At 45.2% G+C, this 26,914-nt stretch overlaps 2 protein-coding genes across 5 annotated transcripts in view; one reads left to right on the forward strand and one right to left on the reverse strand.

The window, feature by feature from the left end:
* The first annotated feature begins 472 nt into the window (after positions 1 to 472).
* dnajc17 (DnaJ (Hsp40) homolog, subfamily C, member 17) overlaps positions 473 to 26,914 on the forward strand; it is a 30,899-nt gene continuing 4,457 nt past the window's right edge. Inside the window, exons 1-10 of the mRNA XM_068721520.1 lie at positions 473 to 693; positions 6,015 to 6,084; positions 7,612 to 7,670; positions 7,768 to 7,855; positions 8,144 to 8,220; positions 8,895 to 9,018; positions 9,801 to 9,850; positions 11,284 to 11,361; positions 13,332 to 13,412; positions 14,056 to 14,175. Of these exons, the coding sequence (XP_068577621.1) occupies positions 613 to 693; positions 6,015 to 6,084; positions 7,612 to 7,670; positions 7,768 to 7,855; positions 8,144 to 8,220; positions 8,895 to 9,018; positions 9,801 to 9,850; positions 11,284 to 11,361; positions 13,332 to 13,412; positions 14,056 to 14,175 (828 nt within the window). The 5' untranslated portion in view covers positions 473 to 612. The remainder of the gene's footprint in view (positions 694 to 6,014; positions 6,085 to 7,611; positions 7,671 to 7,767; positions 7,856 to 8,143; positions 8,221 to 8,894; positions 9,019 to 9,800; positions 9,851 to 11,283; positions 11,362 to 13,331; positions 13,413 to 14,055; positions 14,176 to 26,914) is intronic.
* Positions 18,168 to 25,428, reverse strand: LOC137880256 (cdc42 effector protein 3-like). 4 transcript variants are annotated; one of them, XR_011103804.1, is made up of 3 exons: positions 23,237 to 23,777; positions 20,652 to 21,590; positions 18,168 to 18,829 (listed from the first exon to the last, which is right to left on the reverse strand). XR_011103804.1 is itself a non-coding variant. In XM_068721523.1 (3 exons), exon 3 carries the CDS (start codon positions 21,452 to 21,454, stop codon positions 20,807 to 20,809), a length of 648 nt encoding a protein of 215 aa, XP_068577624.1. In that variant the 5' UTR covers positions 21,455 to 21,590; positions 23,237 to 23,639; positions 25,403 to 25,428; the 3' UTR covers positions 18,168 to 20,806. The 4 variants fall into 4 exon arrangements, 3 of the variants coding, with proteins under 3 accessions (XP_068577624.1, XP_068577623.1, XP_068577625.1); XM_068721523.1 differs by adding an exon at positions 25,403 to 25,428 and having other exon boundaries at positions 18,168 to 21,590; positions 23,237 to 23,639; XM_068721522.1 differs by having other exon boundaries at positions 18,168 to 21,590.

Consider the following 26,914-nt stretch of genomic DNA (forward strand, 5'->3'; position numbering starts at 1 on the left):
ATAACTTAATTATTCAAATGTCAAATGTCAAAGCTCTTTACAGAATTGAGGGAACCTTAGTAAACATTGAGCATGGGTTTATGTGAAAAAATAATACAGACCAATACATTCTTTACTGTCATTTTTACTCCCAATTATGAATATTTGTAACAGCCTCAAACACCAAAGCATTTATGTTTCAAACAGTTTGTTGACATACAAATAAAGACAAATGGTTGAGATCACAATAACTATTTATGATACAATACATTTGAAGTCTAAAGTAACTGTGCAGTGAAAAGAGACATGGCGGATTCAGCAGTTTGTCAGCAGCCCACGAGACACAACAACAACAACAACGTTACAACGAGTTACAAATATTAGGACTAATAAAACCCACTTCTCGATGTACAAGATGTGGTAAAAAGGTTGTTTCTGCATTTACCCAACAGCGGAGCGGAACAACGGAGCAAAAACTACATTTCCCAGGTTGCAGTGCGCGCCCTAGTTGAAAGGTCGAAGACGTAAAACGCATGCTGCCTGGACCCGGGAATAACAACAAACAGCTGCGTTCGCCAAACGTTGACGTTTCTTATTTTCCTGTGTTGGTGTCGTTACTCGTTGTTCGCAGACATGTCTGGAAAGGCCAAAGATATCCTGAAGATGGATCTGTACGGGTTACTCGGCATTGAAATCACTGCTACATCGAAGGAGGTGTGTACATAAGCTAGCTGTTAAGCTAGTTAGCTAGATGCAAAGCCGCTATTTTACAGGCGCACAGCAGACTGGAGGACGCTGTTTTTAGCGGACAGTTTACCGGACTGTTTGCTAAGTGAACGTTGAATGTCACGGCAGTTGTGTTTGCACCAGGAGAGACTGTGTGGCGTGTTTGGAGGCTATATTAGCGTGCTATCATGGAGCTTGAGGCAGTGTGTGTGTTTGTGTGTTTGCGTCGTGTGTGTTCGTGCATGTTAGCTAGACACAAGTCTTTTTGTTCTTCTTCTGTGAACAGTAATGCCAGGTCAGCAAAACGAGGACTGGACTTCTAGGTCCAGTGAATGAGACACATGTAGCAAAAGACATAAACACTGGCTAATGGCTGAATGACAAAGGTGTGATGCACGAAAAGGCCACATGGTGGCGGTGTTGCATCAGTTTAGTCTTAGTGGATATACATTCTAGTGCTGCAATCAACTTTTGATCATCAAGTACCCTGACAGTTATTTTTCCGATTCAATAATTGTTTGGTTTATTAAATGTTAAATTAAGTCAAAGATGCCAGTCACAATTTTTGCACATGCAAAGGATATGTCGTCAAATTGCTTGTTTTGGATGACCTATAGTTCAGAACCCCGAAGATGTTCAACATACAATACTGTTAAACAGAGAAACCAACATATCTGATCACAAATATATCTGATGAGGCCTGGAAAATGATATAATAATAACTCTACAAACCAGGTCTGCTCACCTCTGCACAGTACAAGCACAATTTAGCCTGAATGACATTTTCTGCCTGCATGGATTTTGAATCAACTCCTCTGTATTTCATTCCCCGGTCCAGAGTGGTTTACCATAATGTACTAAATCCTGCCTTTTTTTTTCCCCCCACGACCCCCTCTCATTACAGTTTCCAGCATCTAGAATCCACAAGCCCAATGGGAAATTAAAATTGCGGCCCAAAATGAGGGACGAATGTAATTTCTTAATTGGATTTCAAAGTCCTTGTCCTCCCCGGAGGATTATCCTGGAGGAAGTTAGCGGTTATGGCTTGGGTAGAACTGAGGCTCCAAAACGCAGAAGGCTGGTTCTGTGAGGTCTGGTGATGGTCGAGAGCGATAGCGAGAGTGTGTGTGTGTGTGTGTGTGTGTGTGTGTGTATATATAGATAGTGCATAGAGTCAAAAATCAATCAAGTGTGTAAAGACGGATGCCATCAGATGGGCTACTTATCCCAGTTATTTTACCCGCTGCTGCACCACCACTATCGGGCATGTTGTTCAGAGGAAGAAGCGCATCCCACAGCCTGTTTATGTGGTTCTCTGCCACAGCTTGTAAAACACTGTCCTGACGTAGGAGCTCTACGTCCTGCGTCTCCTCCTGGTTCTATTTAGCATCCTCTTTTCCTCTTATCACTGCTGTTGACCTTCTTATTAGCGTGGCTGTCTGATGCATGCTGGAGGAACTGGCATGTCGGAGTGATTTAATGACTACGGATGACCGGGGGGGGGGGGGGGGGGGGAGCTGATGCTGAAGGCTATCCACCATTTAAAGAGTCCTTCTCATGCATATCAGCAGGACTTGGGTAATAAGTGCTAAGTGTGTGTACCTACCACAGATTGCTTGGTGAGACGATGGTAGCAGTCAAGACCACACAACATGTGTTGTGGTTTATTCAGCTACTTGCATGTTGGGTACCTGATGTGTTGCAGTTTGATTTAATGCATTGATCTGTGTTCTTCAGATATTACATACCAGACAAACCTTTTTCACATGGGATGGAAACAAAAACCAGAATCACAAATGTGTTCGTCTTCAGTTGCAATGTGGTTGAACTCATTAGAATGATGGCGCACAGTGATCTAGTCTAGAATCAAGATGTGAAAGATGACCTTTGAGAGTTAATTCATTACGTCAAATCTTTTCTCATTACTTCACATCATCTCTGCCCTGTCTCTGGTTCCTCCTCTTCCATTTCTCCCCGCTGCGCCTCCTGTATTATTTTCCTCCAGCTGATAGCGTCCCGTAAATAGCGGCAGCGTTGTAATTAAGGAGGATGGGCCCGTGGCAGATCAGGCAGCTAATCAGCCACACAGACGAGGGAAAGGAGGAGGGGGGGGGGGGGGGGGGGGGCTGCGCCGAGGCTGCAACTAGGACCAGTTTGTCAGCTGTAATTGCCACCAAAGATTGGCGTAATGAGGACAAGATGTGTGCATGCCGGGATCAAGCGGGTGCAGAGGGTCTGTTTTTCCACCGGGCAATAAGCGGCAGGCTACTGTGGGCCCTCCGCTGCCGCTGCCGCTGCCGCTGTTGCTGCCGCTGCCGCTGCAACTGAAGCGTGGGAAATAGTTGACATATCTGCAAAGGCGTGTGACAATCTTGAATAATTTGAATTTAAAAAGAGAGAGACGTCACAACTGAATCAAGTAGTAACATTTCTGCTCGTATTAGGGGACAGCGGACAGCATCTGGGTTCCTGTGGTTTTCTTACTTGTGATTGCTTCAGGAGCCGGGCCCCTAAAAAGCTCACGGTGAACTGCACAAAGATGATAACAGCAGTAATTGACTAGTCCTTTTTGTAGGAAGATGCCACTCAATCTGAGCGCTCTTATCCAACACATGTGCTAACCTCTTCAGAAGTTGGCCCGCTTCGGCTTCCAGTTTGTAGGACCAAAGGGCTTCAGGGTCTTCCAGCATCAATTAAGGCTTGCGTGTCACGGCATCGATGGGAGTAATCATGTATTATTTAACAAAACGGCACCGGAGGCGCAGCGGAGACAAGACATCGTGAAGGATGCTAGAGGGAGTGAAACGGAAAAAGGGAGGAGGAGTGGGAGGAGGAGGAGGAGGAGGAGAGAAAAGGAGGTTGGATAATTAACTGGAATATAGGAAAGTACGTGTCAACTAGATCTTTAACTGAGCTGAACTCGGTGAGACAAAGGCGATGACATGCAGCATAGCAGCATCAGTGATGACAGGTCGTACTTGTCGAACGGCATCAGCCGGCCAGACGTTTTTTTTGTTGTCCCGACGGTGTCAAACATCTGCCGTGTGGAGATGTGTTTATCTTATCAGCTGGCTTCAGGTGACGAGGAACATGAGAAGTAGAGTGAGTGTGAACCGAGGACACGGCATCAGGACTGTAGCAGGGATCCTTTATTTCAGATCACACAGACGAACGTGACCGCTGCAAACTGTGTGACTCTTTTAGAAATATGAATGTATTTTTCTACCGTTCTTTGGTTTGACCCCTTTTCATGCGTTTCAGTTTCAGTAAACACAGAGGTGCAAGTTTAGTCAAATTTGCATTATTGTTTTTACAACGCTGACAAAGAAATAACAACTTGTTCACTGTGGTGGATTTTGATTTTTTTTAGTATTATGGATTTTATTGTAAATGGACTTTTGTAGTCTTTATGACCAATCAAAGCGCTTTCACACTACATGTCATCATTCACCCATTCATACGCTGATGGTAGGGGCTAGCATGCCCTCTACTAACTACTGTACACACACACACACACACACACACACACACACACACACACACACACACACACACACACACACCGTAGGGCACAGGTACGGGAGCAGTTTTTGGGGTTAAGTGTCTTGCCCAAGGGCACATCGACATTCGGACCGGGGATCGAACCGCCGATCCTTTTGATTGAAGGGCGACCCTGCTGTCCACCAATTGCTGCTTGGAGTGTTACTGGAAAAAAAAAAAAATCTTCCCCTGAACTCTTTAGGAAATGGTCAGCAGCGAAATGTACATCAGATTGGTACAGGCCGTGGTTGAAGATGCATTTGAACTTGAGTTTTCATTACCTTTTCTTGTACCGACCTCACCAAAAGTCTTTTTTGGAGAAATGTTGGACAAAGCCATGAGAGTGTGATGGAGAGCACGGAGAGAAAGAAAACGGGAGACATGGAGGCTAAAAAGGGGAAGCAAGCTCAGGCCAACAGTAAGCATACTCTACGTGTTTGGCTCCGGTCCACGGCCCCATGTGTCAGTTTCGATCTGTTGGAAGCCTCTGTGTGCCAAGCAGCATGACTACAAATCTAAAAAGGATTTCTAGTCTCTCAAAGCCCTCTCAATGAACCAAGCTCTCATTTACTGGAAGTACAATCAGAAAAACAACCAGAGAGAGAGAGAGAGAGAGAGAGAGAAGGAAGGACTTGTGACATTTCGGAGCTGTCTGAGCCATGAGGGTTCACTGGAGGCCCGTCATGTCTCAGCTCTGGTACCGTGTGACAGTACGCATTCAGCCTAACGTGCCGAAGTTTTCTCGACCGTCTCGGAGACTCGCCGGAGTTGCTAAAAATGTGAAAACGTGCAGAACGCGGGCATGACTGATTAAGACCGGTGAGAAAGATTACATCGGTGTCTGAGCTCGCATATACAGGGAGGGGGGGATGAGTGCCAAGTCCTTTAGCATGCAACGCATATGAGCGTGCGCTTTTTTTTTTTTGAGGTTGAAGCTTCAGCCCCCTCTGGTTCTCCACGGAAAGTTTTCTCCTGCTTCCCTTCTTTCTCCAGAGGAGCAGAGATCTAATGAAAACCACCTTGTCATTAACTGGTCCCTAGAAGGACCAATGAATGGTTAACATTCCAAGCAGTGACCTAGAGTTAAAAAAAAAAAAAAAAAAAAATCCGCCATAACTAAAACCCTCATATGACATTACAATACTCCAAAGTATTGTTTAGTTTTTCCACTTTTGGGTTTTTGGCGACCTGCCTAAGATATTAATGGCAGCCTCCTCAGATGTGTTGTGGTACAATGGGGCGCTCTGTTTGTGCATGTTATTGTAACATTTTTTTTTTTTTTTAAGTTTGAATAAAGGTGGACTAATAGTGGGCTGGGACACATTCATCTTGCTCTCTGGCAGCGGGCCTGAGAATGGGTTGGAATTCTTGTGCGGGTAATTCACCGTGGAGGTTGTGCCGAGGTGGTTGGGGTCCATTAACAACATGTCGGAGGGACACGAAGCAGAGGATCGGCTCAGGTGTTGATTCGATCCACACAATACAATCCGTTAAAAAAAACAACAACCACATTTCACCCCCAGTGCTTTCATGTCAGACGGTTACCATTTGTGCCATTATTTCAGCGGGACTGTCGTTTCTTTATTCAGACTTTTTGGTTTTCTGGGCCAAGGACGACAGGATAAAGATAATTGGTGCTGAGAGTAAGAATTTCAAATGTAACGTTGCCAAGATCTGCGCTTAAGTGGATGATTCGTTCTCTTTGGGTCCTAATCAACGTTTTCCACGCTACATAACTCTGGGGGTTCTTGTCTTTTTTTTTCTCCTAGATCAAGAAAGCTTATCGACAGAAAGCCTTGACATGCCATCCGGACAAGAATCCAGACGACCCAAAAGCAGGTGAGCGAGCGTGTTCCTCTCGTCTTCACCGCCTCTCCATTCTGAGCCGCCGACCTCCGTCAGTCTCCCGGATTTGTTATTTGTTTATGCGATCTCTGGGTTGTTTTTCTGAAGAATTGGCGTTAATCGTCTGATTGAGCTGCCGTCATGCTCCAAAACCCAAAAAACGAATGCTCTCGAGTAGCGCTCTCTGCAAGTCCTACCCTGCCAGACGGTTTAGCCGCAGGACTTTGTAGGACAGAACTTTGTAGGACGTCTCTCCTGCGGGACCAGCCAAACACCAGCACCACCATCACCAGCCTTTCCACACTCCATCCCTCTTTGGCTCGAGTCCTTCTGCGGCCTGTCGCCAACCAGCATGTCAACAATTAGAGCAGGAAATCCCAATGTAGCTTTTTTGGTCGGGAGGGTTAAAAAGAAGGAAAAAAAAAAAAGGCACCTTGGACAAAAGACGTGTTTTCAAGTGAGGTTTGTGTGGTTTCTGGATAGTTCAGACAATTTCTGATTATGTCAAGCAAAAAAACCCCCAAAAAAAACCTGGGAAACTGGTTGGGTTTGGTGGGTTGAGAGGGATAATGCAGAAGCAGGGGGTCGGTTTCCCTGAAATGGAAAAGAAGTGGTTTGGAGGGCCTCAACACTTGAACCCGCACATGGACAGACTCTGCCTCTATCGCACGAGAGCCGAGCAAGTCTTGGGATTTGCTGCTCCTCGGGGGAAGGTTGTACTCATGTAAGAGGTGACTGGGGGGTCATGATTCCTCACTGACTGAAGAAACCCCCCCCCCCCCCCCACCCCGCATAATATTTCCTCAACCCCCCATGTTGTGACACACTGAGCTGCCTAGTGGGCATGGCAGGTCCCCCCCCCCCCCCCAAGTTGGATTTCCTTCCAGCCCATTATGTGCGTGTAGGTAACCAGCGTGCTCTCCAGAGCCTCCTGTTAGTGTGCGCTGCCAGTCCCCACAGGGAGTAACAGTATCGGTCCGGTAGGCCTCCCATCAGTGAATGATTAAGCCCGTCTCGAATAGTGCAGTAGTGTGGCGGTTATATGATGGAGACTGGGCTTGGGGTCTCCCTGCGTGTGCGTGTGCGTGTGCGTGCGTGTGCGTGTGCGTGTGCGTGTGTGTGTGTGTGAGAGAGAGAGATGACAACAACAAGGGAGGCGGAGTCATGCGTGGTGATTGCGGCGGTGGCCCCTCGAGGTGCTCTAATGAAAAATAGACGGAGGGGCCAAAGGGTCTGCGTCGGAATGCACGTCATTGGAGAAAAGTGTTTTCGTGATTCTCGCCGGCACCTTTTTCAAAGCATAAAATGTCTGTTTGTTTCAGCCCCCGTCTCCACATTCCTCCTCTATCGATGCAATGTTCTCTTCACTTTCTTCACGCCACATCACCTTCTTTTCTATAACAATTGGCAGTTAATCGTAGCCACGCGTCCGCGTGTGAAATGCAAAAAGAAGAAGTGTTTCCACGTGCGTCCGGTAGCTGAAACTTCATTGTCTTTGCTTTTTTTTTTTTTTCCTTCTAGTGGAGCTCTTCCACCAGTTGTCCCAGGCTCTCGAGGTGTTAACGGATGCTGCTGCCAAGGTAAGGGCCGCTGACGGCTCCCAAACGAGTCCTGAAACTGCTGATACGCACTCGCACGGAGACGTGATTCATCCTGGTGTCTAAATCCTGGTTTCAGGCTGCCTATGACAAGATCTGCGCTGCCAAGAAACAAGCAGAAGAAAGAAACAGGAAGTTAGATGATAAGAGAAAGAAAATCAAGCTTGGTGAGTCCCTTTCCTACAGCACCTCAACGTTTGTTAAAATGGGATTGTGAAAGGTTATATAAAATCTTTTTTTTATTTTTTTGTCGGACATATTCCAGGTGTAACACAACACCGGCTAATATAGTTTGACAGCATGGATTGTCCAGCAGGAAATTAAACAAGAGCAGCTTTTACAAAATAATCAATTTATTTTGTTTTGTCTGTTTTCGTGTGTGTGTGTGTGTGTGTGTGTGTGTGTGTGTGTGTGCGTGTGTGTGTGTGTGTGTGTGTTTTTTTTTGCTATGACAGACTTGGAAACCAGAGAGCAACGAGCAGAAGCTCAGAGCCAGGACGAGGTGCAAAACACTAGAACACTTGAAGAAGAGGTAAGAGAATTTATAGAAACCGTATGAGAAATGATAATAACCTGGGGAAGATGTCAAAAAAATGTAAATAAAAAAATGTCACCGGACTACAGGCCCGTAGCAGTAGTACTGGGTAACAAGGTATTCCAGTGCATCCAGGGAAATCTGAAGCACAGCCAGGTGTTTTCATTCTGTTTTTCGTCAAATACTCTCTTCTGATTTAGTTGAAATCTTCCAAAGACTTGGGTCAGGAACAAAGACCGCATCTGAGAGAGAGAGAGAGAGAGAGAGAGAGAGAGAGAGAGGCTATTTTTTTTTTCCCCCCACTGCCATATCACAATGATCAGTAAAACCATTAGGTGATATTGCATGACTTGGTGCACTTTGTTCAGAAAGCCGACGATAAATAAAAAAATAGTGCGAATGCTTCCAAGGTTGAGTCATGGCCTGGTGCTTAATGTGCTAAATGCATATAAATACGTGGCCACGTGCCTTAGGGGAGAGGAGGTAACCGGCAGGTGGCACTGTTCCATTTTCTTTCTCATCTCAATGGTTTGTCGCCTTAACGGAAGAAATCAAAATGGTCCTGGAACCACAGAATAGCAGCCGGGGGGGGGGGGGTTGTCTTTTAGAACGGGAGAGTCGTGTAGGCGAAGAGATGTCCGTCTGAACACGTTACCGTCTGTTTCTACCAGATAGCCCGTTTGAGAGAGGAGGGATCCCGGCAGCTTGAGGAGGAACAGAGGCTCATCAGGGAGCAGATCCAGAGAGAGAGAGAAGCACAGCAGCAGCAGCAGCAGCAGCAGCGGGGAGACAGACGTACGTACACTTCCAAGTATTTAACCGAGCCAAGTCTGCTGCGGGTCCAGGTTAACCCAACCGGTTCAGCGCAGGCCCGTTCTGCTTGGATGAATCCAGTTTGATCCAGCGAAAAGTCCTCTTACAGTCCTTTTTGGAAAAACCGCCGCTGACTGAACCCCTCTTGTTTCCCCGACCGTCACACTGTCAGTTAAACCACAGCAGCCGCCAAGGTTCCCAAACAATAAAAATAACTGGATATATTTCTGAATTTATGTTTCGCACTGTGAAGAAGTCTATTTTAAGCTTCTTGGCAGTAAGAAAAACGTGGCATGGTAACCACACACACACACACACACAGTTTTCCATCGAACTTTTAACCGCCTGATGATACTTTTTGCTTTAAAGCGAGAGTGTCTCCGTTTCGGAGACGTGAAAAAAAAAAGAGTAAGATTCTTGTAAAATAAGACTATAGAAGTGTGTGTATTTAAGCTGAAGTACTGATTCTTGGCCCTGGACTTCGACCCATTTTTTGTGGCTGGACAATTACTCATGCACAGTCAGCACGTCTTTTGAGTCTCCTCCATTTGCACGCAGTCAGGCCTCCACTGGATCAGCGCGCTGTCTCGCTGTCTCGCTGTCTCAGCGGATCATCGGCCTGAACGAAGGGCCTTACATCGACCACACGACAGCCAGAAAGTTCTTCAGCGCTGCCTTTCTTTCCTCAACAAAACAATTGTTTCCTTGTCTTTTCACTTCACTTATCTTATTCCCCTCACATGTTTTTGTCTTTTCTTTATCAGACGCAGGAGTGGAGAGATGTTTTAAGAGCAATCTGACCCCGAAATTGAAGGTGAGGCTTGACCCTATGGGCTTTCTAGAGAGGTCAGGGTGAGGGTTGCACTTCTTGGAGTAACGCAGGGAGATGGGGGGGAAAAAGAGGAACGGCTCCATCGGAGTGAAAGTGCAGATAGAACCGAAGACATTTTGTAATTCATTATTTGGAGACCACAAACGCCGTCTCACCGCTGAGCCCGTTCCTCCAGAGTCGTCCTCAGGAGACCTGTAACTGTGCCAAGAGAGAGCTTATTATATTTCCTCCTGGAAACGGCCTAGCCCCTGCATATTAACGGACACTGGGGATGTTAGCTAATGTGTTTAGACATTAAATCTGCTTTTAAAAGTCGATAGCCATCTAGTGCAGCAGCGTATTCCCCGACATTTGTGTATTAAGTTAGAAAAACAAACAGCAGCCGTAAGACTGACGTTATCATGGGTCACGTTCTTCTGTGGTCTCAAGACTCGGACTGAGAACAATGGTTTTTTTTCCTCTCCGGTAAAAGTAATGTAACTTTAACCTGACTCAAAATGATATTACAGGAGATTATTTAGCATTAATAAAGCAGCAAACGACTGTTTGTTATGTAAAGATGTAGTGGAGTAATATTACATTACATTTACATTACAGTCATTTAGCAGACGCTTTTATCCAAAGCGACCTATTCAACAATTCAGTGTCTAGCTACACACCGTAGACGCAGCTACGGGAGACATTTTGGGGTTAAGTGTCTTGCTCAAGGACACATTGACATGAGACTAGCAGAGCAGGAACCGGGGATCGAACCTCCGACCCTCTGATTGATAAGCGGCCCTGCTCTCCACTTGTCTGCTCAGGTAGACATATGGTCACCATATGTCTACCTGAGCAGAGGATTCATTCTCTCTCTCTCTCTCTCTCTCTCTCTCTCTCTCTCTCTCTCTCTCTCTCTCTCTCTCTCTCTCTCTCTCTCTCTCTCTCTCTCTCTCTCTCTCTCTTTCTCTCTCTGTGTGTGTGTTGTTAGCGCTGTGAGCAGCTTTTAGCTGCTAGCTCGCCGTCGTTATTACTGTCACTGTTGGTGTTGAGCTTTATTCTGTGCCGCTGAAGTTCAGCAGGTCCTCCTGTATTTCTTTGGTCCAGGACTCCGTGTGTTAATTCTTACCATCGAAGCTGTCCGACAGTCACCTTTTGGTATGAATGGAAATTGACTGCAGGTCTCACAGGTGCTGCCAGGGTGATGTTCCAAGAGTTTAACAAAGTCTCTCTCCCATAGCTCCAGCCTGTCCTGATGGCGAGGGTAATCTGTGTGTCATCGCTGCCAAGGTTACTTGGCGCACTTTGTCTCCTCATCAGCGGAGTCTAATCAATTGTGCTCCAGTCTACTGCGTATCATGCACTTCTTTTTTGGTTTTTGGAAAATCCGCGTGACTAATAAAGGCCTCTCCTTTTTGTCTTCTTTCTCGTTCTAGTTAAAGTGGAAGTGTAAAAAAGACGACGAGACCAATGGAGGCTACTCTCAAGACATTCTTTTCACACTTCTGCAAAAGGTACGCATCCTAAAAATGTAAACGAGTACTTCCACAAAGTTACAGCAAAACACTTTTAGAAGCAAAACGCCTTCAGACTTCCTGTCTTCTCACACAACAGAGTATCAGTACGGTACCATTTTGGATTGAATAATATTCTGAAATAATCCTTGAGGCTACCAAGGTAACTACCCCTTTATTAAATCCATATCAGGACATTGTAGGCAGTGTTGTAAATTAATGAGCAAGACTGCTTTACAGGAATTTAGCATTAATGTGATGAAGTGTAAATAATCGACTGGACTAACCAAAAACAGACTTTCTCATCAGAGTATTTCATCTATGAATTGTTTTCCAATTAAATGTTCCTGAAATTCAATACATAAAGGATAAATAATCCAAATATAACGACAGTATTTTCTCTCTTTATCCCTGCGGCTCCTCAGCGGAGCTCCGCGGTGTCAAACTTTGCCTGCGGAGTCCGGCCACATTTGAGGTCTGCATGACATCAGCGCCGTAGATCGTTTTATTCTTCCCCCTTATAAACGAGGCCCATTAAGTTTTGTTGCAGCGAAAAGCGCTGAGGGCAATGTTGTAGTGCCCTTTTAAAGCCATGCACGCCATTGTTTGTGCCCCTCTTACCAGGTGATTAAGCAGTGCCAAGGGTGGCATTACGAAATGTGCTCTTCTCATGCAACCCCAGTACCACCTTATGCCGTGATCCGTCACGAGGGGCTTTTGGTGGGGCACAGCTTGTCCCGAAATGAGGATTGGGCAAGTGTCGGTGACGTCAAGCTGGCCAGAAAAAAAAAAAAAAGGCGTATGAATCGCTGCTTTGCACGAAACTCAATCAATATGGCTCCAGACGGGAGGGCTGTGTCATCATAAATACTGTGGAAGAAATAAGTGTTGTTCCTTTTTTTTTTTTTTTTTTTAAAGTTCTTAAGCAAAGCGAGTACATTTCAGGGAAAAGATTGTGTTTGAGATGGCGAGCTCCAATGAGTTACGGTTAATGTTTTGGGCAAGTCAAAATAGCCAGCGCTGTGTGGGAAAGTATGTTATGTGTATGCTACGTGTGCAGACTTGTGTACTTTGGCGGCTAAAAATAATTCGTCGAATTTTTAGAGGGGAACAAAACATGTTAAAAACATTTAGATTCTATGAACCGTATTCCTTTTGAGAGTTTCTTTTGTCACTGTTGGCTTGCTCCAGAACGTCCCCCCCTTTCGTAGATATTAGCATTCCTGGACTTTCCCGTTCCCAGAAAGCCACATTTTCACAGGATGAGATTCTCTAAAGGCCACGTCCATCCTCCTCCTGTCCCACAAGCGCCTGCGTTAAGTCGGGCAGAGGTTTCAGACAAAAGGCCCTCAGTTCTAAATGATGAAACCCCCCCCGAGGGATTTAAAAACAACTTTGCTCTGCTATCGGCTGCCTTCAGTAGGGATCGGGTTTTTGTCTCCCCCCCCCCCCCCCGCTAAGACGGGTTTCTACTCTTCCTCCTCTTCTCGGACAGAGATGTGGGAACGTCTGAGATGCTCTTTGCCCAGCTCCCCTTTTGTGGCCAACCGCTCCTTCCTGTTTTTGATTTTGAGGCAGGAAGTCGGATGAGAGACGCGTCTAATTTCAGCTTCCATCCAAAAATATTGTTTATCAAATGCAATTGCACAAGGATTAGCTCAAATGATCCAATATTGCCTCTCGTCTCCCTTTTGTACATGATGTTCATCGCAGTGTTTCTAACTCAGTCCCAAACACACAAACCCTCTCATTAGAGTTTAGCTTTAATAACCAAACACACATTTAATCCTAGCTTTTATTCCAGAACTCTTTTATATTCACCCGTGTTTTCAGTTCTTCAGTAAGCTTTGTGTTTCCATGCTTGTGGGTTTTGCTGTGAAAGGAAGTACTAATTTGAATGTTCTGCATCCTCCTCCTCCATCTTCCTCCGTTTTGACTTTTTCTTTCATCCTCCCGTTTCTTACCTCTAGTATGGAGATGTTTCGAATGTGATCGTATCGAGTAAGAAGAGAGGAAGCGCTGTGGTTGAATTTGCGACCGTGAGAGCAGCTGTAAGTACCCGACTCGTCCCCCGGTCAGTGTCCTCATTCTGTTTGTTTCAATTCTAGACGTCTTCTTCAGAACAAAACGTTTTTTCATGCGGCCACATTTGTTTACCGCTTACTTTCCTCAAAAGCCTCCGGTTACCTGCTGAGTTTGGTTATTACTAAGAGTGACGCCTGTCATAGATTTCCCAGCCTCAGGACAGCTTCTGCAACCTGAACTCCGTGCTGATGGGAACCACTGGACGGAAGAACTTGAGCCGCTTCATTGTTCCACACTGTCTGGATCCTCGGGCCCTTTGTCTTGGTGGTGTACTTATTTTGTTGGGGTTTCCTCCCCACAACGTGTGGTTTCCCTCCAGAGAGCATGCCTGCCAGTCTAAAGGGATCTGGGCACAGGTTCTGTGGTCTCTGCCTGTCCAACTCCAGGTCCCAGTCTTGCTCTGGGAGTTGGCCCAGTTACAATCGACCGTTGTCCTTGTCTACATGTGTTTCTTCATATTTATATAATACCCAGGTGTAAAACAACACAATTACTTACAGCTATCAGGACAAGAAGAGTGTTTTTGTTTTTTTTGTCCTAATAATAAAATAGCGATACAGAAACATAACTAACGATCCACTCATAGAACTTTTTTTTTTGTGTTTTTAGGAGCTGGCAGCGAAAAATGAAATTGGCCTGAGTAAAAACCCCTTGAAGATTTCGTGGCTCGAAGGACAGCCTGAGGTTATTGCTCCAGCATCTCAACCTGGCCAGTTCATATCCTCACAGGTACCAGTCTAACCATTCTCTCTCTCTCTCTCTCTCTCTCTCTCTCTCTCTCTCTCTCTCTCTCTCTCTCTCTCTCTCTCTCTCTCTCTCTCTCTCATATAAAGCATGTTGGACTTACGTTACGAAATCTTCCCATGTACACAGCTTCCAACAAAAACACTATTGCCTAAACACTGTCCCACAAAGAGAAGTATTTTTATATTTTTTTGTATCAGTGGTGTGAGTATATTACACCAGTGCTTGCGCTCCCCTTGCATGATCTAGAACAATGTGTTCGGTTAAATGGGCCTCAGTTTATTTGATTTGGAGAGGTGAGGCGCTGGCCCGCAGCCCCTGGTCGGCTACTCATTAACAGGCCTGACCTGGGAGACCCCAGGAATGCTGCGCTTCACGTAGCAACACAGAAGAAGCAGTGTGCAGTAATGGAAGCCTGGCAACGTGAGTCTGACCAAATGTCCGCATTGGTGCCAAGTGATTGGTGCCTTTGTCTCTATATTGATATAGGATAATATAAAAGTAATTTTTTTTTTATTTAAATTTTGCTGCACATTGACAAAAAACACATTCCCTTTGGTGTGTAAGTGTTGCTTCTTGTAATGTGAACATCACAGTAGTCCGTACTGCGATCTCAACTTCTTTTTAATTGATTTTGCACGCCTGATATTTAGTCTTCAGCTGCCAGGCCGCGTTCACACACCAGAGGCACATTAACTCTGTTCCTGTTCAAGAATAATCTAATTTCAGCCGAGTCCGCTGAGAATCCACAACGTCTTTTCCTTCGTTGTCATTAGATTAGTATGAAGTCATGTTTTTTTTTTTTTTTACCCATTTCACTTCTCCGATGTTATGATCTTTACCTGTGAGGGATTTCAGCTCGGCAGACTCTTTCTACTTACTTGTGTTTCCAGAGCCGCTGCTGAACTGGGTTTCACCCTTAAACCCGGTGCGGTCTCAGTCTCGGACCCCCTCGTCAAGGCTAGCATGTGAGACCCGGCCTGCACACTGGGACTTGTCACACTAATCTCTTTAAATGTTATTATGGTAACCCGGGTCGCCTTACAGATATCCAAAGCTGATTGCTTCATATTCTTCTTTTTTTTTTTTCTTTTTTTTTTGTCCTGCACCTTTGGCCGGGTAATTTTCACATTAGTCCTCAGCGAGAACAGTTCTTGCTAAAGAGGCCCCACATTACATAACGGGTGAACCAGTGTAGATATTAGTAATGTTGTCCCCCATCTGGCCTGGACACAGGGGAGGGGGGGGGGGGGGCATTTGAGAAAGAGTGATAGAGGTTATAAGAAGCCAGAGCCTTGGAGGTCCTTCTCCCCGGACTCTATTTGAAAATCTGATTCCTCTTCTATTGCAACCCCACACCAGCCAGCTGCAATCACAAAGGAGCAGCTTGGGCAAGGACATGCTGCTTTAACCTCATCAATCCAAACATGGTCGCTCAGACGGTCAGGGTCTCACTACAGGGAGCTCAGAGATGGAGACGTATGTCTTCAGCCTCAGTTTCAGTTTACTGGGGGCACAAGTTCCCCTCTATGAGCCCCCCCCCCCCAACTGCATTCACCTATTTCTTCTCGCGCCCAATTAAACCAATTTCAAAAATAGTAAAGGTCCACGTCTTCCATCTTCCAGACCGTGAGGAATTGCTCCCCCACGCTCCTGACTTTCAATTGTGTCCCCTCTTTTGGGGGAAAGGATCTAGTTTCATCTCTAGACGTTTTTTAATTTTTTATTTTGTTGTGTCTTTTACCCGTTGACATAATAAACCGCCAAAGTGACAGATTGGGATATGGCTGTGTTTATGAAAGAAGTCATGAAGTCATTTCAGTCATTGTTCTGTGCACAGTTGCAAATCTCAGGGACTTCTGAATGAGTCACGGTGCCCGACTGAACATAAACACTTGTTTTGTTTTGTGGCGTGTAATTGTGGGCTGTGTGCTAACAGAAGCCCTGCAGGGCTCATATACTGTCCATGTGACTGCAGCGTTTTAACGACGGCTGTAAATGGCTGCCGCGGCAATATTGGATTTCACAGACGAATGATTCGCGTCTCACCTTCCAGACTGTCTCCGGTTATCCACCCGTTTTGGTTTGTGTCGCTGGAGAGATGTGATACCGTCATCCGTCACTGTGTCTTGATTCACGGTTTATTGCGCAGTTTAACATACCATATTATTTAACGTGGGACCCATCATAAAGGATTTGTGTTTGAGCGTTCCAGCTCTGCTTCTTCCATCTCGAGCTGGAGAGTCATCGCAGGCTCGTCGCGACACAAACCAGATGCGGCAGATCAGCTATTCTGGGATTGTTTTTCCAGCCCGCCGGTTTGCTAGCGCTCGAAAAAGTGCACTCTCATCTAAAAGTCCGGAGGAGATGCATTGTGTGTTGCCGTGCTTTTGGCACAGTCGACCCCGGTCAGACCCCGCTCTGATTAGAGATAAGGGACTTCTGTTTAGAGAGACCACCGGGCTTCTGTGCTTTGTTGTGATCTGACCCAAAAGGAGGACATTATATTGTTATTATTGGTTAGAATTTGATATTAATATCGTGTACCAGGTTTGATTTAATAAATAATAATACATTTTATTTAATAGCGCCTTTCATGGCACTCAAGGTGACCTTACATCACGTATTCGTAAAGTAACAAAGCACCAGTAATAAAAAGAATCAATGAAATGAATCATACAGTACAATAAACAGCAGAGCATAGGTCAGCAGTGAGTTAGCACTCTGAAAGTGAGAGTGAGGTGGCTGAGTAATAGGCAGTTAAAACTGGTATGGCAATTTTGGAAGGGTTGACCTCTCACCTCATGATATGTGAATGAAAATGGGTTCCATGGGTACCAACGAGTCTCCCCTTTACAGACGTGCCCACTGCTAATCCCAGGCAGTTTAGTGCATGTAGTATATATTTTTTCTAAAAAAAGGTGTATTGGAATACTGGGTTCCCTTAACAGTCTTTGAATTGCATGAATTGGGTATGACTGGATTCAATGAGCCCAGGTTGTATTCATAAGTGGTGATGTTTCATATAGTGACAACATCGACGTCGCTGTATAAAATCTAATGTTGTGACTTCTAGAATAATCACAGCTTCATACAACTTTAGACCAGATGTGTGGCTTTCCTACGTGTACTGACGATATTTCTGAGCAGTTTTCAGAACACAAGTACTTCACTAAAATCACCGAAAAATGCAATTCCTGCAGAAATCTCCAAATGTCAAAAGGTTTTGATACCAAATCACCGCATAGATTTTTCTATGGTGTTCATCAAGGTATTGGTATATATATATATTTTTTAATTTAGCACCAAATCTGTGTAACAAATGGTATCAACCCAAAAAACGTACTTCCTACTTTTACACTTTCACAATTTCTTTTGATTAATCTTTGGGTTCCCAGCTTTCGGATGATGTATTCCACTTCTATGTGACATTTACTGTTGACCTGCCGTCTTCCCCTATAGGTCCCCCGTCCCCTTTAAAAGACAAAAACTGGGTCTCTAACGGTTCAATACTGTAGTATAAGTCCTGGCAAAATATCAGTATTCTGTTGATATGGTGATATGAGACTAGATATAGTCTCATATCACCATATAAAAGGATCGGTTTTATGATCTGTAAAGGGTAGGAGAAGGCCCAGGCACCCAGTGGGATGAGGTCGATGGCTGGCGGCGCCAGTAGACCAGCTGATGAAGACTGCAGGGAGCAGGAGGGGGGGAGAGAGAGAGTAAACTGAGAGACAGGTAGTGCGCCTCCATATATACACGAGGTTGGAGTCGTTGGTGATGAGTCGTCTCTGTAAAATGAGACTCTCAAGGAACAGAAGACCAGACGGTTTATAGAAAAGATACACAGGTTCAGGGTAGCTTGAAATATATATATATATATATATATATATATATATATATATATATATATATATATATATATATATATATATATATATATATATATTTATTTATTTCATATTTTCTCATTTGGCACGAAAGGAAATGTCGGGTGTGATTATGTTGCGGTCAGAATTTCATGATTATTGTGTTACGCCCAATTCATCACGCATATCATGAGAGGGGATAGCTGGCTCGGCCCGCACCGTCTATAGCTTGATAATACATCCTGACGTGATACAGAGAGCACAAACAATATCGGTTTCACAAAATCCCCTTTTGTGTGTGTGTGTGTGTGTGTGTGTGTGTGTGTGTGCGTGTGAAACCATGCAGTATATTTCAGTAACATCAGGTTGTACTGGGAGACACAATTACAGCAGACGGACACATCTCTCATTTTGCCAAAACAATATTTTTTCATTTTTTTTAGCTCGTACCTGACACAATAAATAACTCATAAGAGCGACTCTTCAGTGAGATGACAGGGTTTCTTGGTGTTCTGTATGACAAGAGTTGAGTTTTTTTTTTTTTTTTTTTTTTTTGTTGGAGGAAGAGAAGTGCTACCAGATGGGAATCGGGAACACTTCACAGCTCGGTCAGTTTGTGCTGCGCAGACAAGATAATTTGTCTTCAATTATGGGCTCTTTCTTCTCACATCAGTCATGTAGCTGAACACTTGTTGAGCTTGAGTTCATGTGATTCTTCACACTGAGAGCGCTTGTGTAGACGAGTCACAGCAGCCAAGGACTCGTGTCTACATGAAGGAAAAAAGCAGACAGGAAATGTGAACATGTAGATCACCGGAGCTCTCTCTGGGAAAGGTAGGCTGGATAGAAGAGTGTGACAAATTGCAGACACGCCCTGGTTAGCTATTGAATGTCACCTCTCTTTTGTGATACAGGTGCGCCTCAGAGCTGGGAATGCAGAAGCAACTCAGCAGTGGCTTCAAAGTGGAGTTCGCTGGAATGCAGCGTTTTGTGACTCGACACGAAATCCTGCCCGTCATGCCGGTCTGATTTGGGCTCGTGTTTCTCCCCACCTCGAAATAGCATTGTGCTCTATTATTGCGGTGGATAATCCAAGGCTGTGCATTCTCTAGAAACTGTTAGGCAAGGCTAACTGCCGCCGCCGCCGCGGCTTCTGACGGTTGAAAAGCCAAATGTACGTCTGTCCATCGGGACGTGTAAACAGTCTCATACGAGCTCGATTGAAATGTTGACGAGAGCCGCCTCTATCCACAAAACCACCAATCTTGGAATGCGAAAGATATTTTTCTTTACTTCCCCAAAATACAAAACAGTACATTTTTCATTGCAAAAAAAAAAAGGTTTCACAACGTGTTATTGTCGTAACATATACGAGCAAGATGGTCAGTGATATCTGAGGCATAATTGGAGACGGCAAAACAGAAAAACACTGCAGATGTATCCACAAACATTGCCGTTTCTGTTTGGACATACATAGAATTCTAAAGCTATTGCTAGAAGTGGGACACTTGTGGTTTGTATATATTTTGCAGCATGACCCGCGGGGAGCGTAGGAATGCGACCGGTTCTGGGTTTGCCCCCCCCCCCCCCCCCCCAAGGCACAGACTGAGGTTCTGTCCTGACTCTCTCTCTCTCTCGTCTCTGGACCTGGGCAAAGTGGACCTCGCTTGTCTGCACAAATCTCAGGTTTGACGATGCGTGTTTGTGTGTGTGCGTGTGCGTGTGCGTGTGTGAGAGTCAAGCGGGCCGTTTTCACGTGTCGGGTGTCTGTTTGGTCAGAAGGTAGTGTTTAAACCCTCATCAGGACTTTTGCTGCAGTAATGGATGTCTCTGGTCCTCCTCCCTCGACACCCCCTGCATGTGTGGAAGTATCACGTTACCCTTTACCACTTTCCTTCTCGTGCGCCACTCACCAGAGCATCAGACTCTGATTTGCAGCTAAGAAAACACCCTGCTTCGGCTTTTTCTTTTTTTTTCTTTCTTTTTTTCGTCTGAGGTCTTGGACCTGTGGCCCGGCTTGGTCTGCAGCCCAACCTGCCACCGCTGGCTGGCTTTTATTGGAAGCAGGGCTAAGTGTTTGTTTTCACTGCATTGTTGGGAATGAGAGATGGGGGGTACCTCGGTCTACCTTTTTGAGCGGGGCCTCTGGGATGCGTGCGGAGGAGAAATTGCCCTCTGCACACAATAGATTGGCAGGCAAGCCGAGAGCCAAGACATCACAGCTCGAGGACCTTGGACTCCAGCCGCAGCTTTTCTTTTCTTAAACACAACACTCCTAAGTCTTAACAGCCGTCGTCAGCGCTTGCGCTGCGCGGTTTTGGGGAATTTCAACAGCAACGGAGGAAAGTCAAAGTTAAATTATTAACTTAAACGTTCTACAAGGGGTGCGAGTCTAAGCAGGATGTTTACCTTTTTAAAGGAGAACATGTCGGCTTTTTAACAAATGCTGCGGACCACAGTGCGCTGTAGACAAAATGTCTGGTGCTCTATAAAGCATTAAGCTGAGTTGCTGCTCTTTTTAGATTTAAAAAGTAACATGTTTTACAGAAATAATCAAAAACAAATGTCATCCTTTTCAGTGTAGTTTACCTCCATTAAAACGGCGTTTGTCTATACTTGGTACCCGGGGACCATACAATCATACATCTCTGGATCTATTTCAGCGATAACCATAGCTTGAGGATATTAGCTTGTCCGTGAAATCAGGCGTGTGTGGAAGTGGGTCTCCCCCATATTCCGAACGTTTAGTAAAGCCTCCCTGTAACGCCTGGCTTCTGGCATTTGTCCATCACCTGGAGAACATCATCCAGGATTGAAGGGCCCAGATCCAGGCTGAATGAAAAGCCACTGTCCTCCTCCTCATGCTGTCCGCCTGTTTTGTCACAGGTCTCTGTGGAGTCCTCGTCCTTGTCTGAATTCAGGCTGCCCCGTCCGAGGCTGCGGGCCAGATTGGGAGCAACGTTATTCCCACTTTGGTACCCGTCCTCCTTTTCCATCTCCGCTTCCCCTTCCTCGCTGTCCAGCAGCGGCAACGAGCTGCATTTCTGTCTCCTCTGCGACGCGCTGTCCTTGTGGCGCACATTCCACTCGGGGCTCCCGGGGCCCTCGGCCTCATCGAGGTTCAGACGAGGGGGCTTCGGCGGCGGAGAGCAGGCCAGGAAGAGGTTCTGCTCGCTCTGGGAGCTCTGGAGAAGCAGACTGTGGCCCAGCTTTAGGAAGGACAGGTCTCCAAAGCTGTCTGTGTGGGCGTCATTGCCAACATGCGTGATGTGGCGGAAATCCGCCAGCGGCAGGCTGATCATGTTGACGGACAGCACCTCCCTGCGCTTGGTGCCCCTGCTGAGCCAGCGACCAGAGGACGGCTTCCTGTGCAGCGATGGTCTAAGCGGCATCTCTGCAGATCTGGTTGAGATGGACCTAAATGTTTCTTTTTTTAATATATCCTCAGTCTTTGTATTCTCACGTATTTCCTCCTCTGTTCGACGGTGAATCCTCAGGTAGCGGCGACGCTTATGAACATAACTCCATCTGCATCAAACACAAGAAAAGAGAAAGTTATCGTTTATCTAAATCTCATACCGAGTTCACGATGCTGCATGACGAATCCCTTTGTGATAATCGAGGCTTCCCTCGCACCATGCTTCAATAGTGAGCAGGTCTGTGCTTGCGCTTCTAAACGAGCACCAGATCCAAGTATTCCTCTGAATCAGTCGGCTTCAGTGGACTCGGCAGCCAATGTTCAGAGGTTGCACCTGCTCCGCTTGATTTTGATTTATTGAAATTCAATATATTTTTGCGGCACACGGATGCTTTCCAACAATGCTTTGAAGCTTTCATTTCTAAATATTTACTTTTCAAATCCCAGTTTTTTTTTTTTCTCCCATAAATGCAGGTGTGGTCTGCAGCCTTTCCCCTAAAGGAAGTCTATCAGCCAACAGAAGACTTCCAGTAACAAAAGCAACAACAACTCGGATTCCCAAATGGTGATTGTTGGCCTAATTGTGAATCATATCTCTTCACATTTTGGTTTTTTTTCACGAGGTTTTACCGTAACTTCCATCAGAAATCATGATCACTTGACTTTGGAACACATGTTTCTGATTTTTGTGAAAAACACAACTAGCTGGGATGCAGTCAGTTCATGCTGCTGTAGTGTGAGAGTTATGCAGTGACTCTGGATATTAAATATTTGTATTCCATAAATAACACTGTAGGCATTACTACGTTAACAGTTTTGTACTGTAGTTAGGGGATTTCATATTGTACAAATGTTACATCCACCAGCGGAACTTGAGAGGAAACATTCAAAATGAAACAATACAACAATACTTAAAATAATAGTAATTTTGCATTCCGTGACCTGTAATCATTTTATTGAGTAAAACAGAACTTAGTTCATCAACTCCTGCATAGCGATTAGATAATCTGCCTCAGTGTCTGTGATTTTTATGGGTCTCCCAAACAGCTTTGCCCACATTAGATCCGTGTTCGTGACTTGAAACACTCACTCTGTAAATTTGTAAGCCACTACAGCAAACAGGTTTTGTTGGCCCGTAAAGGTTTTTATCGGCACTTTAGTAGCAGCGGGAGGTTGGATAGCGTGGACACAACAGCATTCCTTTCCAAACATGTCAGTTTTCTTAGGATTTCAGCCATGAGGATCGTGTTCAGGAAACACTTCATGGCCAAGTATAAATTAAAGAAGCCCATTAAAACACATTGGCCACGAAAAAACAATTTTTAAACGGTCTTCCTAAATGCGGCCATAAACAACCCATCTTTTAGACAGATGAGGAATCCGTCTGATGAACAGGTAACCACTAGTTAAAAGAAATTGGTTACAAGCTTTTTTTTTTTTCCCTTTTCATGCAGTTGTTTGTCTAGTCGGATAAAAAAAAAAAAAAAAAAAAAATAGAAAATGATAGATAAAGACTGATTAGTTCTTACCTGTCTTGCTGAGCAAATACAGGATGTTTGAGTCCAACACATGCACACACGTCTCTGTCGGGAAACTAGGCAGCGTCTACCTGCGCACCCGGACAAACTGTCTGGACGTGATGGGGCTTGTTCAACGGTTACGTTGCACATCCTTGAGATGTGAGCGACTTTCCCCTACTGTCCCGACCAAGTCAACTCTTACATTCCACTGTAGCATTTTAACAGGTGTTTCTTACCATTGCCCTGTGCTGTCGCTTCGGTGACTGTTTTCAGTCCTGGGACATTTGATACGTCTTCTTTTTTTCTTTTTTTTCTTTTTTTTTTTGCTAATCTTTCCCAGTGTAAACGCTGTCTCGCACTGCAGAGCTCTCCAGGTGTGTTGCCGGTTGAAAGTCTTCTTAGTTTAAGAGATAAGCCAGGTGAGGTCAGAGTACAAAAGCGGTTAAGGCAATTCCAGGTGGAGGCTTCTCTTCCGTTTGTCTTCTCACTTTGTATTTGCAGTCATCCCACCTTTTTTTTGTTTTTTAGAAAAACGGTTGCCAGCCATCAGATGATGTCATCGTGGTCGCGGTGTATGTTGGCCGTTTAGTCACAAGTGTTAAAAATAAGTCCTGCCGGTTGGTTGGCTGCACCCTTTACCTGTGGGTGCAAAACAGGAGCTGCTGATTTGAATTCCTGTGATATTGAAATGTGGGAGAAACATAAGGCACCCGACTCATTTCAAGAGCAGTTTGTGAGAGGGGAAGAGTGAGACAAGTTGAGTTTGAATAGGTTAGTGAGTGTACAGCAGGTTGTGTGTGTGTGTGTGTGTGTGTGTGTGTGTGTGTGTGTGTGTGTGTGTGTGTGTGTGTGTGTGTGTGTGTGTGTGTGTGTGTGTGTGTGTGTGTGTGTGTGTGTGTGTTTCATAGAGTGTCTAAAAGGAAGTCATAGTCAGTGAGCAAACAGGTCGGCCTCTCAGAGGAGGGGGGGGTTTAACTGATCTCTAATCTCCATGTCATTGTCCCCGTGCTCTGCTGATTTCCTGATTTCCTGCCTGCTGTTGGCACGTCTAAAGCCCCCCAGAGTGGAGCCCACCGCACAGGCCCTTCTGCCTGACTGGAGGCCTATAGCTTCTCTATGCAGTCAAAGCACACGCTCACAAACGGACATGTATGAACAGGCACGCTGCGTTGCACAAGAAAGATAACTTGTTGCGTTTCCACTTCTCACGCCTTCAGCGTTGTTGTCTCTGCCTTTTGGAATGCTATACCAACAACAGGAATGGAACTTGTGTCAGAACAGCAAGTTTTTCTTTTTTTTTTTCTGCTCTATGGAATTTGTTTGTGTTAAAAATGGCAGGGTTAAAAAAGCATTTATGTTGTGCTCTCACAGGCAGTAATTTGTACTTGTGCTGATCGTGCCCTTTTGGTCGTCTTACGGTTTGGGAGAGATTCTTCTTTCTTCCAGCTGTGTCCGACCTGCGTCTCTTTGTTTTAAAGAGAATATATTCAGGCGAACATGCCATCCAAGTCTCGTGATGAACACTGTGTTCCAGCAGAAACAAGGTCACGGCTGTGGATCCCTATGTTCAGAGTCTCAACGCTCCTCCTCGTTCGTTAAACTTGAACACGCAGGATGTGAATGAAACGGACAAATCGTATCTTTCACTGCTCCTGCAAGTCCTTTCATATTGATCCAATAAACAAAGGGCGTGCCGCCCGATACTCTTTTGTTCTCCCGCTCTGCGCTCCAGCGCCAGCGCAGTCTGCAAGACCAGACACAATTACTCACGCAAATGAAATTATCATAACATTTACTCAAGACTGAAACAGAACATTTTTGAACATTTCTCTTCTGAGAAACCCCCTCCTTCTTCCACTTCCAGCCACACAACTGCTTCAAATGCTACAAGACGATCGGGGTGCAGTGCTGTTGGCGTGACCTCACGAGACCTTCCGCCTGACCCCCGGTTCCGGCTCACTCTTTTGGTTGGGCTGTCATGCGATGTAGCCTCTGGGCTGATGCGTTTAAGCCCTAGCTGGATTTCGGTACCGGCGTCTTTTCTAAGGCCTGACCATAGCGGGCAGTGTGGTTTTGATGCAGCTATGCTGGGCCTGAAATCTGGGATGCTGCGTGTTTTTCTGTCGTCGCAGGATAAAAAGTGCTTCCAGATATTGCTTTGACTGGCGCTGGAAGCCCAAACTGAGGCTTTGGTGGATATTCTTCTGGTCCTTTTGTTGTGTGTTCTCCAGCTTCCGCCGTATCGGGGCCCTCAGACTGCCAACATTTAGACTAGATTTGCAGCAAAAACCCCCCCCCCAAAAAAAAGGATTCTTTCGTATGAATTTTTCAATTACAACAAACGTAGGACTCACTGTGCTTTTTGAAAGCGAACAATGAGACCGGGACAGTCGGCTCCTTACCTGGAACCGGGCCGTTTTTTCCCAGCAGCTACTCTTTGTAAGTTGCGTTCACCAACTCTGGTGAGAACGTCCCAGTTTGCGTTCGTCATCACTCTTACCGTTGTCATGACTGTTTGTCTGCAAAGCTTTTTACGACTCGATGATGAGCTTTTTTTATATGCCGTTCCCCAGAAACTTGGCAGGCTGTTAAGAGGAAGTACAGTCACTCAGTGGCATGATTGCCTCATGACACCAGCCAAAGTCCAGGTGTGAAGTCCCTGAACACCGAGCGCCGACTCATTACCACATGACAAAGCTTACAGTAGCCTCTAATCAGCTCAGTAACGTCAGGTCCAACACACCGAGGGACGAACAGACTGGATAAATAATGAAGAAACGTACATTTCTGATGAGGTCATGTTTTAGACGTAAAGGTGTGATGCCTGTTTTTGCCTTCTTGCACCATCATACCTTGTTAACCATTTAGGAATGAGCGCCATTGTTCTACAATGGACTTAAAGCAAGACATCTCAGCATAGTTTAGTCTATCAGAGGGGAGTTCTTTTGGGCTATGGATGTAAAATGCATATTATTAAGGAGCCATGTTTGAACCTGGTCCTCGTCTCCTGTCATCCTCAACTGTCACATGTTCAATAAAAAAAACATTTAATTGTATTAAATAGAGAAATCTTGTGCTTATGGTGATCACTTTATTCCCACAGACTTAGAAAATGTCGTCTGTGTTTAGAGCTCTCCAAGTAGTTTTTCGCAGGATTGAGTTAAAAAATATTTAAAAAATATGTAATGTACATATGCATGACTCATAACATAGCATTTCTTTCCAGCTAATGTGGGCGGTCGGTGATGGCTGGAATGCACTGCTGTGTCTCCTGGCACTGAATCATGAGTGATTATAACATCATGGTTTTTATCCGGAGATATGATATGAACAGTACGCAGCAGGATGCGTCCCACTAGTTTGTTCTGCACATTAAACAGTTAAAGACCTTCGTTAATACGGGAACACGTACGTACAGAAAGCACAGACATTTCACATTTTATGTTTTAAACCTTGACTTCAATTTTTTTTTCTTCTTTTCTTTCTCCCCTCATAATACCCGGATTCCTTTTTGACATCTCCAAGGTTCAGACTGCATTCTTACCAGTCCTGTGGCCACTTTTGTTTTAACGGGAAATCTGTTGCAATCAAGAGGGCTTTTCCCGGAAGGCCCGGGACGTGAAAGACATAATTTTGCTTTTACAACGATGTATTGTTGGATATTAAAGAGGCCAAGCCCCCACATCTCCCTATTCTAGGATCCCTGAGCTCATCCATCATAGAGAGAAATGCCAGGGCACCAGGAGTTCAGGTCTTTGCTGCCATTTCTCTTTTCACTGTTTGTTTCCTTAACTTTAACAGCTTCCAAAGACCCTCTCCGTCTCCGTCCAACAGGCTTCTTTTCTGTCCAATACCGTGACCACGTACGACCACATGCACACACACACACACACACACACACACACACACACACA

This window comes from Cebidichthys violaceus, unplaced genomic scaffold (assembly GCF_023349555.1).
Source record: "Cebidichthys violaceus isolate CVI_PGR_0920_01 unplaced genomic scaffold, fCebVio1.0.p SCAF_28, whole genome shotgun sequence".
NCBI lineage: Eukaryota > Metazoa > Chordata > Actinopteri > Perciformes > Stichaeidae > Cebidichthys > Cebidichthys violaceus.

What these genes read in the sequence shown, in the direction of transcription:
- LOC137880256 (XM_068721523.1), bottom strand. Translation starts at nt 21,454, where the DNA reads ATGCCGCTTAGACCATCGCTGCACAGGAAGCCGTCCTCTGGTCGCTGG.